Source organism: Malus domestica, chromosome 12 (genome assembly GCF_042453785.1).
Source record: "Malus domestica chromosome 12, GDT2T_hap1".
Lineage (NCBI taxonomy): Eukaryota > Viridiplantae > Streptophyta > Magnoliopsida > Rosales > Rosaceae > Malus > Malus domestica.
This window is the reverse complement of record NC_091672.1, coordinates 10,798,387-10,815,500: the sequence shown is the minus strand read 5'-3', so window position 1 is coordinate 10,815,500 and position 17,114 is coordinate 10,798,387. Positions and strand designations below refer to the sequence as shown.

The window sequence follows — 17,114 nt, the reverse complement described above, 5'->3', positions numbered from 1 at the left end:
CCAAATTTCCTTCAAACAAAACTTGAAATGTCATGTGTGAGCTAGTCTAGTCAATGCAATTCCAAGCTCCTTTAAATCATCATATGCAAACATATGAGCTTCTCACAAGACATACGCTCATTCACTCATAGGTTTTGGTTAATGTGTTTCAGTCAAGTGATCTCATTGTACATGCCGCCATATGCTTGCTTGTCCACCAAACTCGCTATCAATATTTAAGTAATACCTTGGATCAATAGGACTTTATTACGGTTGTAATGGGGCTAAAGGTGATAGGCTAATGAAAGAAAGGATATGGAAATCAAAAATTTTGAGAAAGTACACTTTAGTAGTTTTCCAACACCTCAATATCACACCACCTCAAATTGAAAGCAAAATAATAAAACCTCGAGCACCTGTTACTCCCCAAATTCAACTTCAAAAGGAAATTTATACTCCGCAAACACATTTTCAACAAATCAACACTCTCCAATTTTCTCTTCTTTTTTTTTTTTTTTTTTTGAAAGAAACAAATCTGCAAAAGCTACATCACCCATCAAATTCACATTTCATTGTAATACACATGCTCCATCCATCTTTCTACATAAATGAAACCCCTAAGAGCACAACCCATGTATTACTTTTTCAAAACAATAAGGAATCGATTTTTGTGTATGGGCTCAACTCCAATATCGGAGCAAGGTAAAGAGATGTGTCTAACAAAGAAATAGCTTAGTTAAAGGCTCAACGGGCTACTACGGATAAACATAGCATATAAGGTAGGCACGAAAGGTTCAAACGATCCAAAGATGGCCTATATCACTTCCAAGTTATTATATGAATTGATTAATGAATCGAGAAGTATAAAGCAAGTTCTAGAGATACATGTACAGTGAGATTATACGCACAAGAAGGAATGAGATTGATGCATAATGGTTCAATCATGTATAGGCTCAAAAACTCACAAGGTTTACATAGTCTCACATGATTCACATATGAAACGCTAAATCATGCTCAAGTTTCACATTGACAAGACTAGGCACATTTATTTTTCAAGTTGATTGCTGGAAATCACAGTTAACACAAAGACAACGAAAAGAACTTAGACTTCTTGAAAGTAAGAAGGAAATTAAGATCAAGTCTCATCATTGAATTGAGAAGTAGCTACAAACAATAACAAAAATGCAAAAAAAAATTTTTTTTTTTTAAAGAAGTAAACTAACGAAATATATTTCCACCCCCAAACTTAATTATAGCATTGTCCCCAATGATAATGAAAGGAATTTTGAACAATAAGACATAAAAATGGAAGGAAAGAAATACAAAATGAAATAAAGACACATAAAGAAAAGGAAAGAACACACCAATTTGTGTAGGAGAGGAGAGCAGCAGTAAAAATGCATTTTTGTTCCATGTTAGAATTCCAAATCATCCCCAAACTTGTTTCAACACGTCCCATTATGCATAACAAATGTGTGAGTAACCTGTGGGATTAAGAAACTTTGCAAGAAGTTGTGGTAGAGACTGCAAAAGCATTACCTGCATAAGGGAGCAAAAGTAGGACTTAAACACACAAACCAGAAAACAAGAGAAAAATGGAACAAGAACATTTAAAATTATTCAAACTAAAGATGAAAGATAGAAAACTTGGGTTGCCTCCCAAAAAGCGCTTTAGTTAATGTCTAGAGCTAGACATCCTGTTGGCAATTTGATTCAAATAACAGGTTCCTTCAAAGTGATGAAATCCTTAGCAAGATCATATGGAGACTCCTTGTATAACTTCAAGCGATGTCCATTAACTTTGAAGACAAAACCAGTTTGCATGTTTTGGATATCCACAGCCCCATGAAGATGGACCTGTACAACACGATATGGACCATTCCAACATGATTTGAGCTTTCCTGGGAATAGTTTCAGTCTCGAATTAAAAAGCAAAACCTTCTGACCCGGTTGAAACTCTTTACGAAGGATGTGAGCATCATGAAATTTCTCGGTCTTATCCTTGTAAATATTTGTATTCTCATAAGCATCATTCCTTATTTCTTCCAGTTCATTCAACTGCAGTTTCCGCTTCTCTCCAGCTGCCTGGTAGTCAAAATTTGAGGTGCTTAATAGCCCAATATGCCTTGTGCTCAAGTTCCATAGGTAGATGGCAAGCTTTCCCATACACCAAACAAAAATGAGACATCCCAATTGGTGTCTTATAAGCTGTCCTATATGCCCACAAAGCATCAGTAAGCTTTAAACTCCAATCCTTTCGAGATGAACTAACAGTTTTCTCAAGAATCCTCTTGAGCTCCCAATTAGATACTTCAACTTGTCTAGATGTCTGTGGATGGTATGGGGTGGCTATGCGATGGTGAATATGATACTTGGCACAAAGGGCAGCCATGGTGCGGTTTAAGAAATACGTACCTTCGTCACTGATGATAGCACGAGGTATTCCAAATCGGGGAAAATAGTATTCTACAAGAAACCTAACACCACATAACTTTTGCATGTTGGAGAAGCTATTGCCTCCACCCACTTAGAGACATACTCAACCGCCACCAAGATGTAAAGATTTCCATGTGAAGATGGGAAAGGTCCCATGAAGTCTATACCCCAAACATCAAATAGTTCAATCACCAAAATACTTTGTTGGGGCATCTCATTTCTCTGAGAAAGATTTCCAACTCTTTGACACTTATCACCAGCCTGGCAGTATAGGTATGCATCTTTGAATAAAGATGGCCAAAAGAAACACTCTGTAAGATCTTGGCCGTTGTCCTTCTTGGTCTAAAATGACCACCACATGCATAGTGGTGAGCAAACTTCAAAATGCTTTCTTGTTCTTCTAAGGGGACACACCGACGAATGATTTGATCTTGGCAATGCTTAAAAAGGTATGGCTCATCCCAAAAATAGTGTTTTACAATGGAGAGGAACTTCTTCCTTTGTTGGTAACTGAACTCTGATGGTATTTCTCCAAATGCCAAACAATTTGCGATGTCAGCATACCATGGTACTTGATAAGTAACCGTTAGAAGTTGCTCGTCTGGAAAGCTCTCTTGCAGGGGCAATGAATCTGCCTCATCAGTTCTTGCATTTACTAATCTTAAGAGATGATCCGCCACAACATTCTCACGTCTCTTTTTATCTAGGATCTCCAAATCAAACTCTTGCAAGAGAATGAACCATCGAATCAATCGTGGTTTGGCCTATTTTTTGGACAATAAGTACTTGAGAGCAGAATGATCAGAATACACAATGACTTTAGCACCAATTAAGTACGATCGAAACTTTTCAAGAGCAAATACCACTGCAAGTAATTCTTTTTCCGTAGTGGCATAATTCAGCTGAGCATCATTCAAAGTGCGACTGGCATAATATATAACATGGGGGAGCTTGTCACGTCACTGACCAAGGACAGCACCCACAGCATAATCGGAAGCATCGCACATGAGCTCAAAAAGATGGGTCCAATCTGGAGTTGTTATAATTGGGGCTAATGTGAGAAGATCCTTCAATTTGTTGAAAGCATCATGACAATCTGCATTAAAATCAAAACAAGCATCTTTAGCAAGTAAATTACAAAGAGGACGACTAATTTTGGAAAAATCCTTGATGAATCTTCAATAAAAACCAGCATGTCCCAAGAAAGATCTCACATTCTTCATAGAAATTGGTGGTGGTAATTTGGCGATCACCTCAATCTTTGCCTTGTCGACCTCTATTCCTTTGCTTGAAATTAGATGTCCTAGCACAATGCCATGCTTAACCATAAAATGGCATTTCTCCCAATTTAACACAAGATTAGTCTCCCTGCATCTTTCCAAAACCAAAGACAAGTTATCCATACATATATCGAAAGAATTACCAAAAACAGAAAAGTCATCCATAAAAACTTCAACAATATTTTCAACCATTCCAGAAAAAATACTCATCATGCATCGTTGGAAAGTGGCAGAGGCATTGCACAATCCAAATGGCATTCATCTATATGCAAATGTACCAAAAGGGCATGTAAACGTTGTCTTCTCTTGATCCTCAGGGGCAATTGGAATTTGGTTGTACCCTGAATAACCATCTAAGAAACAATAGAAAAAATGACCAGCTAGTCTCTCGAGCATCTGATCAATGAATGGCAACGAAAAATGATCATTTCTAGTGTTGTTATTAGGCTTTCTATAGTCAACACACATTCGCCATCCGGTGGTCATCCTTGTAGGCACAAGCTAGTTGTTATCATTCTTCACCATAGTAATACCGGTTTTCTTTGGAACCACCTGAGTCGGGCTCACCCATTTGCTATCCGAGATTGGATAAATGATACCTGCATCGAGTAACTTCATCACCTCAACTCTTACAACTTCCTTCATGATCGGGTTTAGACGTCTTTGAGCTTCAACAGTTGGTTTAGTCCCAGCCTCCATAAAAATCCTATGCATGCATAAAGCTGGACTAATGCCCTTTATGTCAGCAAGTGTCCACCCCAGAGCATCTTGATACTTGCGAAGAACTCTTAGTAATTTGTCTTCCTCTGTGTCATTAAAATCAGCAGCAATAATAACAGGCAAGGTCTCATTCACCCCGAGATGAGCATACTTGAGGTGGCTCGGCAGTAGCTTGAGCTCTAACTTCGAAGTTTGCTCACTTGAAGGAAGAAGGGGCTGCTTAGGCACTCCAAGGCTTTCATAAACATGTCGCCACTTTGGATTATGAATTGGTGCACTATCTAATGCAGCAATGACGTCACCACATTTTCTTCCATAGATAAAGTAGCATCATGGTTGGTTAGGCAAGTTAACAGCTCATCGTTAAATGATCGTGAGGCAAAGTTTGCATGCACAATCCCATCCAAAACATCAACACGAAAACACTCTTCAAGTTCGAGAGGACGCTTGATAGCTTCAAAGAGTTTGAATACAATTGACTCTCCTTACACTCTTAAGGTTAAAGTACCTGCTTCCACATCAATAAATGTTCAGGCGGTGGCCAATGAACGGTCGGCCTAAAATGAGAGGCACTTCCTTGTCTTCCTCAATGTCAAGTACAATGAAATCAAATGGGAGATAGAATTTATCCACTTTAATAATCACATCTTCCAGACTACCCAAGGGATAGGTCACGGACCTATCTGCCAATTGAAGACTCACAGATGTGGGCTTGAGTTCTCCTTCACCTAATTTTTTAAAAACAGAATAAGGCATAAGGTTAACACTTGCTCCTAAATCAATCAATACTTTATGAAAATCAAGACTACTAATAGTACAAGAGATAGTGAAACTCCCCGGATCTTTCTTCTTGGGTGGTAGCTTATGTAAGAGGACAGCACTGCATTGCTCAGTTAAAATAACCTTCTCGTATTCCAAGAACTTTTTCTTTTTAGAACATAGCTCCTTCAAAAATTCGGCATATGATGGGATCTGTTTAATAGCATCTAATAGAGGCAAATTAATTTGAACCTTAGCCAACGTCTTCATGAATTCAATGCATTGTTGATCCTTGGAACGTTGTTGCTGTCGTTGTGGAAATGGCAAAGGTGGCTTGTATGGTGGCTTGTCAGAAGGTGCAAATAAACTACCAAGGCCTTTTTCCTTGTTTGCATCAAAGTTGGGTCGAGATTGCACTTTGTTACTTGCACTAGGATCTAGAATACCTGCTGCAGAAATAGCCTCTGACCGAGACTTTGCAGCTAACAGTGCACTTTCAATAAGCTCTTCTTCTTCCACTTCGGCTTCATGGTGCACCACTTCTCTGTTGTCATAGCTCTTGCCACTTCTCAATGTCCGTATTACTTTACAATGCTCCATCCCTCTTGGATTTTGCTCAGATTGGCTTGGGAACTTTCCTTTCTCTATTTCATTGAACATGGTAGCAAGCTGTCCAACTTGAGTCTCCAAATTCCCTACTGATGTCGTGAGATTCTAAATGCTAGTTTGTGTGGATTGGACAAAATTGTTGGTGCTATTAGAGAGAGCAGACATATGTTGAGCTAGCTGTGACATATGATCTTCAAGAGATGGTTTCTTAGTCTCACTAGTTGATTGGTAAGACTGTTGGTATTGACGTGGCTGTTGGTTGCCACCCCAACTAAGATTGGGATAGTTCTTCCACCCAGGATTATATGTATTGGAATAAGGGTCACTTCTGGGTCTAATGAAATTATTCACCATATTCACATGCTCTTGCACAAGCTCAGGGTAGCTATCCTTGTTGGGGCATTGAGTGATGTCATGAGTTGTCTCACTACAAATGATGCAAGCTTCTTGGGCATTGGGCATGGAAGAGACCTGCATTAAGGCAGCAAACTTGGCATTAAAATTCTTCTCCATTTTAGCAATTTGAGCAGAAACATTAGGAGAACTCTGAGAAATCTAAAAAACTCCCATCTTTTGTGTTTGTTCTTCTGTCCATTGTTGGGATTCAAAAGCCATCATATCAAATAACTCAAATGCTTCCCTTGCTGATTTTGACATTAGTGATCCTCCAGCAGATGCATTCACTTGACTCTTGGTGGTGGCATTGAGACCATCATAAAATATGTTCATTTGAAGGTTAGAATCAAACCCAGCATGAGGACATTTTGTGTACATCTCATTATATCGTTCCCAAGCTTCATGGAAAAACTCGTTTGGCTTTTGAGCGAAAGCCAATATCTCTTTCTTAAGTGCAAGAGTCTTGGAAGAAGGAAAATTCTTATTGAGAAATTTTTCTTGCAATTCTGTCCATGTTGTAATGCTATTGGCAGGCAGATAATGCAGCCACGCCTTGGCTTTGTCCTTCAAAGAGAACGGGAACAAGCGTAACTTGATAGCTTCAGAAGAGAAACCTCTTATTATGGTGTTGTCACATGCCTCAATAAAATCAGCCAAATGCATGTTGGGATCACTGTTTGGCAACCCATGAAATGATGGCAATATGTTGAGGATGTGAGGTTTAATTTCAAAGGTTGTCCCATCTTCCACATCTGGATATATAATGCACCTTAGCACTGCATTGACTCTCGCTGCCAATGAATTCCTTAAAGGTTGACCTGCTGCAGGTAAGGCTAGAGCCATGTGTGCAACTGGTGCCAAAGGTTGGAAAATAGATGTGCTGCTCTCAGGATCACGAAACAAATCCTTAAGAAAAGTATCACCAATGTTGGAATCTTGTGCTAAATATTTTTCTCTAGCTAACTTCCTTGCACTTATCTCTGGTTCAGGGTCGTAAGGAATAAGCACTTGATTCTTGGTCCTTGTTCCAATCACCATATACTACACCTGAACAAACAACAGAAATATTAAGCCACAATAAAAATAAAAGTAAAATAAAATAAAACTTAACAGAAACTAACTAAACAACAAAAAGGAAAAGAAAGTAAGTAAACCTAGATGAATCAAAAACATAGTTTATGCAAATTGGCAACCACTAGTTAGTTAAACAAAGACAAAAATCTCACACCACACATCCACTGCACTTAATCAAAGATCGAAACTCAAGTAAATTAATTGCTGTTTTTTTTTAATGATTAATAAAAATAAGACATAAACATAAGCATAAGAAAAATAAACACAAAAGCTTGGGAACTGTTGGCACAGTCCCCGGCAACGGCGCCAATTTCTTGATAGCGATTTTACCACTTGTAAAACAAGGGTTAAACCATAGAAAATTCTTGCAAGAGAACAAGTATTTTTAGTATAGAATGGCTCAAGCAAGGTCGATCTCCTCAGGGACTGATATAAACAATTTACGAGTTTTTGTGTATTTAACTTATTTAACTCTAAGAACTACACTAATTTGACGAAACTAAATACTACTGGATGTGACTTAAACAAATATCTAAAATGGGAATTGGCTTATAGGAATAGTGATCCAACTAAACAAAACAAGTAAATATATAAACTCAAGATAATACAAATAATTGAAGAAAATTACATTGACAAGGTGCTAGAGTTCAACCTTTACCAACAACACTCCTACGAAGCTCTTCCAATTGCTTAAGTAATCGAAAACACATATGCTTTGAAGGTTGGATTTTCCTTGTGTATGTTTTACTTGTGACATTCAAGTTAAAACGCATACCACTACATGCAATTTATCCATGACATTTGGATTAAATATAAACATGAATGATTCATTAATCTTGATGAAAATCCTTTTGTTAAACCATGTAATCCCTAAGAGAATGATATTTACCTTAGGAGAAATTACAATCCTCAATCACAAGAAGCATAACCAATTTTAACGTGACATTCATTCAAAATTGCATCCAATGACTTTTCTAAGCATCCTAATGGTGATCAATCATCAAGACACATAGATAGTTTAATTTAGAGATTGAAAATATCAAAGCAAGCATGTAACAACATTTAAGCAATTGAAGGAGAAATCTACGTAATCATGTTGCGGCTCATGACCTCACTCTAGTGAAAAGAAATTAGTTACACATAATTATTTGAATACATAAGAAATTATCCATGAAGAATCAAAGAAAGAGACAACCATTTTTTACAAGGAGGTTATCTCCTGATGCTCTCTGATCCTGCTTCCATGTGGAGCTGCGGCTCCCTTATTTTTCTGCTATGTTGCTCTGTGCAACTCTGTCCAATGCTGCAACTTTTCCTTCATTTCTTCTCTCTGCCGTGTGTTTCTGTCTTTCCCCCTCTCTGCCGTGTCCTTCTCCTCTACTCATCCGTGTGTTTTCTTTCTTTTCCTTTAACAAAAGGCAGCCCTTTTCCAAGTCACTAAGGCCACAAGTGGAAGACAAGCCTCATCCCACTTCCTAGTGCTCCACTTTGCTTTCTGATTTTTTTTTCAAACACCACCCGTGGACACAAGCTCCACTTCCAATTCTTTTGTTTGTTTTTATTATTTCCTTTTCTCCTTTTTGCTTGAAATTGATCCTAAAGCAAATTTAACTGCACACTAACACAAGGTAAGGTAAAATGCAACCATTTTAACACAAAAACATCACAAAGACTTTAGAAATGGATGGTATAAATGCATGAAATATATGAGTGATCAGTTGCCTCCCACCAAGCGCTTTAGTTAACGTCTAGGCAAGACGGAATGCACGATCTAAGGCTTGATTAAGTCAAGGTAATCAGCCACCTCAGGCGCCTCAGGTGGAGGATCTAATTCAAATATGATTGGATCAATAAAAGGTAATGGGAAGGGCTCTTTTCTAGTGGCAACATTAAGCTTTCTATAATCAATGCAAATCCTCCAACCATAGTCACCCTTGTTGGCACCAGTTCATTATTTTCATTATTGACACTTGCAATTCCATATTTTTTTGGTACTGCTTTTGAGTCGGAAAGCTCGAGAAGGGTAGTAGGCGCAACATTAAAGGGTTGCGGTGCCATGAACTCCCCTATATCTTCATCACAATTCCCGTATTCTTCTGCAAATGTTAAAAATTTTTCCAATTTATTTTTCATTCTATCCTATGTCAAATTAGAAGCAACAACTGAATCCAAAGAGTCAATCGAGAAACAATCATACGAATTAAAAGAATAAGATAGAGAATCAAACACTTTAAATTCCACGGTCTCATCAAGGACTGTCATGGTGAGCTTGCCATTTTGAACATCGATGATTGCCTTAGCAGTTGCCATGAATGGACGTCCAACTAAAATAGGCAATTCCCGATCATGAATTGGTGCGTCCTCCATATCTAAAACAACAAAATCTGTAAGAATAATTAGTTTATCAACTTGTACTAAAATATCCTCTACAATACCTCTTGGATATTTAACTAAACGGTCAGCAAGTTGTAAAGACATTGTTGTAGGCTTCAACTCCCCTAATCCCAATTGAATGTATATTAATATTAAAACTCCCAGGATCCTTCAACTTAGGTGGCAATTTCCTTTGAAGAACTGCACTAACCATTTCCGATACCATTACCTTTTCATCTGGTTCATACTTATGCTTATAAGTATTAAGTTCCTTGAAGAATTTTGCATAGGCCAGCATATTCTTAATAATATCAAGCAAAGGTAAGTTCACATTAACTTTAGATAATATATCATAAATTTCAGCAAAAGACTTATCACATTTGCTTTTATTTAAACGGCTTGGAAAGGGAACAGGTAGAACATAAGGCTTTGATGCCTTGTGGAGATTGGATGCAGCTAAAGGTGGCTGCTCATTTACTTGAGGACTTGTCCCAACAATGAAAACAGGTCCATTCATGTACTCTTTTATGCTACCCATAAGTTTCTTTGATGGCTCCTCCTCCATCTCCTTTTCTTCAACTTTTTCACCTACATCATTAAGTAATACATCATTGGATTTAGAATTTAATTCAATACTAATTACCTTACCACTTCGAAGTATTGTTATTGCCTTGGCTTGCTCCGGTTGGCTTGGAAATTTTCCAAGAATATGGCTTCGCATAGCATCTGCAATCTGTCCAACTTGTGCTTCCAGCTTCCTTACAGAGGCCTCTTGTTGTTGAAATTTTTGTTCATTGCTTTGTTGGCTATTTTGGCATACTTGTATAAAATTATTCAAAGTGTCTTCTAATGAGGGCTTTCTTTGCTGGAAAGAAGAGCTAGCTTGATTTTAATTTTGGCTATTATTCCATGAAAGATTAGGATGAAACCTCCAACCAGTATTATAAGTATTTGAAAATGGATCAAATTTAGATTTCTGATTATAGGTATTCATCATATTAGCTTGCTCTTGTAAATATTCTGGAAAAGCCTCACTAGATGGACAAACGTTAGAGACATGACAAAAAATACCACATATTGCACTAGGGCCCGATCCATTATTCATGACTAAATTGCTCCATCCAAATCAACCACCTACATAGCAAGGTCATTATTAGGACTAATTTCATAAATGCGTGAATGCTTACCCCTAACACTTCTCTGCTGAGAATTTGTACCGAGCATCTCATATAGCTCATAAGTTTGTTGTGCAGTTTTTTCACTCATGGCTCCACCTGCAGCATTATCAACAGCAGCCTAACAGGCTTGGGTTAATCCATCATAGAAAAACTGATTTTGTAATTCTAAAGGATAATGATGGTGAAGACATTGGATTAAAAGCATTTTAAAGTGTTCCCATGCTTCATGGAACGGCTCACCCTCCATTTGGGAAAAAGTGGCGATCTTGCTCCTGAGTTCAGTAGTCTTCTGGTGTGAATAAAATTTTCCAACAAACTTATTGTAAATTGCTTCCCATGTTGCAAGTGATCTAGATGTCAAAGACATAAGCCATTGCTTAGCTTTGTCCTTCATAATATATGGAAAACATCTCATTCGCAATTGATCTTCACTTAATCCCTGCAAAGGAAAAGTTTGAATTGTAGCATAAAATCACAAATGAATGACAAAGGATCTTCAATTGCAACACCATAAAAAGAAGGAAGCATATTATAATGAATATTTTTCAAATCATAATTTCTAGCAATAGCATCTAATAAAATGCATGATGGTGATGCTTCAACAACAGGGCGTGCAAATTCTTTCATGGGACGTGGGTTTGCATCTACCATCTTCTTTTGGATGTCTTCAACGTCCTCTTCTCTCTCTTCTAATTCTGATGTAGATGTTTCGCTATGACTGGAATCAGAATTAGGATCCAACTCCTCTTCTTCCCGACGTTTTTTTGTACCTCTTCTTATTCAATCAATATTATCGTCAATCGGCAAGAGTTCTCCTTCTTGCGATCGATAACCTTGCATTCACTACCAACAGAAACAAATAAATTTAGACAAATAAAATAAATAAATTCAGGGGATATACACCTAGAAATAGTTAGATGGGATTTTAAAACAAATCCCCGACAATGGCGCCAGAAACTTGATGAACAAATTATATTTCTCGCAAGTGCACGAATCGATATATAGCAAGCAAATACGAGTGTCGTACCCACAAGGATTTGCAAAGTCATTTAACTAAATCCAATTTTGTAGTACCCACTAGAATTAAAATAACGAAAACAACGAAACTACGAAATTCAAATAATTAACCAAAGAGAAGTTGATCAAGTAATCTTAAGTGCAGTAAATTAAAGAGAATTTATTTAAATAATTTCTAAAAACAATGGTTGAAACACTAGGCATCTGACTTCACCATATCAATCAAATTCTATGTCATTAGATAACTTAGTAAGAACAATTCAATTCAGGTTCAAGGGTTTGTTCTCTCTTTATTATGATTATCCGTTAGGCGTCCGGGTGTAGCCAAGTATTCTTAATCATCAACTTAACCATGGCGTCTAGTCTAAGTCAATAATAAAAAATCCATTAAGTGGGAGAAGAACAGAGAAAACCAAAGAGTGTCTTAGCATGGCATTTGCATCAACATCAGTTCATTCATTCAAGAGAGCTATCTCAAGGCTAAGCATATGGGGCGTCTACTATAACCTTGTCTCATACATCTAAAAATTCATATTGAAGGTAGCTAATCAACATGAACATAAAGAATGATATAAGCACAATAATGAAACTAGAAACCATGAATTGATAAAAAATGAAGTTAACTAAGACCTAGAATTATCATGAAGGCTACATCGGATCCCTAACAAAGAATTAGTTCATCACGACCATCAAATTATAATAAGACATAATTATCACAATCATGATCACCAAGTCGGAAAAGATGTAAAAGAAAACAATGGAGAACCCCATCGGCGTTGGCGTCTTCCTTAGGTCAATCCTCTATGATGAAGTGCGACTCCCCTTTTTTGCTCTCCTTTCTTTTTCACGTTCCCCTTCTTAAATAAACATCTAAGGAATATATAGGTAGGTTTTGTTAGGCTTGCTTTGCCACAATTGTTGAATCCCAGCCCAAACAGGAATCCCAACATCATCAGACTTCGGTTTCCATATCCAAACTTGACTCCACTTCCGCGTAGAATTCCTAAACTGATCTTCTTGTACTAAAATAGGTATAACTTCTTCTAGAAGCATCCAAATCATAATCTGTAAAATTCTGCCAAAACTAGACATCCAGAGCTTTCTGATGAATTTTTGACGTCCCAACAAAAATGACAGTTCTGTACAGCACCTTCCAGCTCCAGTTATAATTTTCACACAGCAGCCATTAAGTTGTGGATTGAACAATTTAACATTTTATGATTGTTGGAATGCTTCTTGACTTCAATTCTTCTCAGTTTTGACCCCTTTTAGTCTTGAAATCACCAAAAGACTCCAAAGTATTCTCTACGGCCCATTATCTACAAAATATGAAATAAACACATCAAACAACCAATTTCACAAGAAAACATAGCGTAAAACTTAGGAAATATGGGCAATATAAATGTATACATATTGTGTTATAAGGTTATAACATTCAAACCTAGGCTCTACGCCATTCAAGTGAAAAATTGAGAGGGTGATATGGAAATCATCAAATGGTGGCTCTAAACTCCAACCCTAAATACAACTACTTCTATCCTAGACCAACATATTAAGTCAAGTATGTTCTATAACACCATTTGTTAAGCAAGTCTGAAAGGGGCATCCAAACTAGGCAATCCCCAAGAGGAATTTTATACTAGCAGAGCTCTGATACGCAAAATTTCCTTAGCCAAGTAGCTAAGGTGGTTTGTTGCTTAGGTCCGACACATAAAGTCTGACAAAAGGATTCCAAAGGTGTTTCTAACCCATATCCAAGCAACCAAGTCTCCAAAAAAATTTCCATTTAAGATGCACTGAAGATGAATAAGCAATTCAAGCTAAGGAGAAAATTCTCCCTTAGCGTCATGTTGTAAACATGAAGACCCCCTGCTTCGGGATAGAGACAAGAGGAACAAATAAAAACAAGATAAGGATTGGAGACCATTCTAGACACAAGATGGCACTTTCCTATATCTAATCCGACCACTTTGCTAAGGCAAGTGCAAAGCAAAAGATCTTCCACAGGTTTAATGCATGGTACGAAGTAAGGTGGTATTCTGGCTATTAGTGGAACTCTTTATGAACACTAAGTTTGGAAGGTAATGTTTTTTCTGAATGAACATTATGAGAGGGCTTCCAACCCCTGGGCCCACAAGCTTACTAGAGTTCCTCTTTGTCACTCATTACTTCGAAGTTATCTTACTTCAAAAAGATTGTCGGATTAAACTATTTTCTATAATTTAGAAGCAAAGGGTGGAAAGTCCCAAGCGCTTAGTCTCTTAGGTAAGAGCTATTCAATTTCATGCATAAATGTCAATCACAAGACATGAATTCACAAGTAAATTGTAACAAAAGAAAAAAAAACCCAAGTCCCATGACTGGGGTAAATATGTTCAAGTTATGAATGGGACAGGCCTCCATCTTAGCCAAATAGCATGACTTTAAAGATAAACCCAGCAACTATAACTCATTACTTGCAGCTACATCCATAACATCCACTTGGTCTGTCACTAGAAGGATTGGCATAGAAAACATCAAAACCATCTGGATCAAATTCCTTCAATGGTCCCTAAGAGTCAGAAGACGACTCGCTTCCTTCAGATATGGTAAGCTCTGTAGCTTCCATCACAAGTGAAGAGGGTAATTTTCGATTGCAAACGGCCCGAATCTTACTTGTTACAGTGGTCCTGACTCGTATAACAAACAAGATAGCCCTAGTTGTACCCTCTAGAGTTTCACACTTCATTGCCTCTTTGAACAACTTTTTTATCTTTGCCAATTGTCTATTGGAAAGCTTCTGCATGAGACTTTTCGTTATGGTTCACTTCTTACTGATCCACGTCTAAATCCAACTGAAGAATGGCTTGATCAGCATCCCATGAAATTTGCTCTTAGCCTCCAATGCCTGAGTTAATTTCACTTAAGCATCCTACAAATGCTCTGCCAAGGCATAATTTTCACCACCCCAAAAGCGCCCCGCATCCCTAGTTTTAACCAAAAGCTCCTCCAACTTTTGCTCTCCTTTTGCAAACTTTTCTCAAGCTTGATTATGCTGCCTAACTCACTCTTATAAGCAGCTTCTAGCTTAAGACCTTTATATGTTCAACTTTGGAGCAGAGCCTTTTTCCAAGCGTTTACCTAAAGGAAACATTGATAATGAGAACCAATACAAAGGTTAAAAGAGAAGAAAGAAATGGTATTAAGCCACACAAAAATGAGGAGAACTGCATATCAGCTTTGAAAGAAATTATACGCTAGTTGGTTAGAATCGATAATAACTTCCCTAAAGTCAACGAAGGAAATAGTTAAGCGGACTGAAGCTTAAACATACTTGGCATCACGAAGACCGCTGACATCACAAGGAAGCATCTCCAAACAATAAACGGGTTTGATTGTCAAAAATTACACATCACTCATAATCGTTTCAGAAGGATCAACAACGGTAGGGGATGGCTCTTTGGGATCGTTTGATGTTCCACAAGAAGTCAGGCACAAACTTGTTCAGATATTGACACATGAATGGGCAAGTGAGAAGTCTGATCCTGAGAGTATTGTTGCTGACGCTGTTGCTATTGTTGGTATTTAGACAATCTTTCATCATTAGTGAAACTTGAATAAAATGATAAAGATTGAAAATCAAAGAAACAGAGTGCAGAGAGCTTTGGAAACAGAGGGCTGATGCTTTTTATAAAAATAGAGATATGATCTTTTCATTCAGATATTTCTGATATATATGGCTCAATACATAAGCCAACTGAAGTAATTGGGTCAACTGATAAAGAGAATGGGTCGACTGATAAAGCCAACAGTCATCCCTTTTACACAGAATTGAGTCGACTGAAAAACATTACAAATTACATAAAATGACATCAGAAATTAGACAGCAAACAAAAGCAAAGGATTAATTTTAACACTTTCTCTTAATGCTTTGCTGCTTCACTCCCAAAAGTTCTCTTAGGTAGATGAATCTGTCATTTGGTAATGCCTTGGTGAAGATATCAGCAACTTGATCTTCTGTTTTGCAGTAGACCACATCCACTTCCTTGTCTTCCACAAGACCTCTGATGAAGTGATGCTTCAGAGCAATATGCTTTGATTTACCACGACAGATAGGATTCTTGCTCATGGCAATAGCTGACTTATTGTCACAAAGGATATGCGTTGCTGATTCTTGTTTCTCACCAAAATCTTGCATAATTCTTCTCAGCCACACTGCTTGAGAAGTTGCAATTGAAGCCAACACATACTCAGCCTTTGTCGTTGATAGTGCAACTGATTTCTGTTTCTTAGATGCCCAAGAGAATACACTAGTCCCTAATGTAAAAGTATAGCCAGATGTGCTCTTCAAGTCATCCACACTACCTCCTCAGTCACTATCACGGAACCCATACAATTTTGGCTTAACATTCCTTTCATACATAATACCAAAGTCAAGTGTACCTTGTATGTATCTTAGGATCCTCTTTGCAGCTTCATAATGAATACAAATAGGCTTGTGCATAATTCTGGACAACAAGCATACATAATATCGGGTCTAGTCGTTGTCAAATACAACAAACTCCCAACTAGGCTTCTATAAACATATTCATCAGCATCACAACTACCATCTTCTCTTTGAAACTTTTCATTCACAACTAGAGGTGTTACAACGGGCTTGCAACCAACCATTTTGAACTTTTCTAGAAGTGTTTTTGCATATTTCTTTTGAGTAATAAAGATACCATCATTTGATTGAATGATACTAATTCCCAAAAAATAATGCAACATGCCTAGATCACTCATCTCATATTTCCTCTTCATGTCATTCTTGAAATTCAAGATCATTTTATCACTACTTCCAGTATAAACCAAATCATCAACATATAAGGAAACAATAAGGATATCTGAAATACCTTCTGTTTTGACATAGAGGGCAGGTTCATTCTCACTTCTTTGAAAACCTCTTTCATAGAAATATGAGAAGATCTCTCCATACCATATTCTCGGAGCTTGTTTCAGGCCATAAAGTGCCTTCTTAAGCTTATACACCTTGTGCTCTTGTCCTTTAAGAACAAATCCTTGAGGTTGATCAATGAACACCTCTTCTTTTAGGACTCCATTTAGGAAAGCCGACTTGACATAAAGTTGGTGTAGAAACCACCCCTTCTGAACAGTTACGGAAATAAGGCCTCTAATTGTTTCATGCCTAGCTACCGGTGCAAATGTTTCTTGGAAATCAATCCTGGGTTTCTGAGAATAACCCTTTGTTACCAATCTAGCTTTGTTCCTTTGAACGGAACCATCTTGATTGAGTTTAGTCTTATAAATCCAC

At 37.5% G+C, this 17,114-nt stretch overlaps 1 protein-coding gene and 2 non-coding genes across 3 annotated transcripts; 2 read left to right on the top strand and 1 right to left on the bottom strand.

The window, feature by feature from the left end:
• Positions 1–1,437: 1,437 nt before the first annotated feature.
• Positions 1,438–6,296, bottom strand: LOC139189812 (uncharacterized). The gene is made up of 13 exons (XM_070809043.1): positions 6,002–6,296; positions 5,319–5,869; positions 5,118–5,143; positions 4,229–4,725; positions 3,974–4,036; positions 3,605–3,865; positions 3,383–3,511; positions 2,895–3,139; positions 2,519–2,757; positions 2,150–2,402; positions 1,918–2,064; positions 1,702–1,836; positions 1,438–1,518 (listed from the first exon to the last, which is right to left on the bottom strand). The coding sequence occupies exons 1-13, from the start codon at positions 6,294–6,296 to the stop codon at positions 1,438–1,440; spliced, it is 2,922 nt and encodes a 973-aa protein (XP_070665144.1).
• A 232-nt stretch (positions 6,297–6,528) lies between these two features.
• On the top strand, positions 6,529–6,635 carry LOC114820287 (small nucleolar RNA R71). Its single transcript, XR_003767778.1, has one exon. It is a non-coding gene; the product is annotated as a small nucleolar RNA R71 (small nucleolar RNA).
• A 4,342-nt stretch (positions 6,636–10,977) lies between these two features.
• Positions 10,978–11,084, top strand: LOC114820285 (small nucleolar RNA R71). Its single transcript, XR_003767776.1, has one exon. It is a non-coding gene; the product is annotated as a small nucleolar RNA R71 (small nucleolar RNA).
• The last annotated feature ends 6,030 nt before the right edge of the window (positions 11,085–17,114 follow it).

Excerpts from the sequence above, each read along its gene's own strand:
- LOC139189812 (XM_070809043.1), bottom strand. The coding sequence starts at position 6,296 with ATGGAGAAGAATTTTAATGCCAAGTTTGCTGCCTTAATGCAGGTCTCT. Across the intron at positions 4,037-4,228 it reads GGTGGTTCCAAAGAAAACCG|GGTACAACCAAATTCCAATT; the intron begins GTATTACTATGG and ends ATGGTTATTCAG. Across the intron at positions 1,837-1,917 it reads AGTTTCAACCGGGTCAGAAG|GTCCATCTTCATGGGGCTGT; the intron begins GTTTTGCTTTTT and ends CGTGTTGTACAG.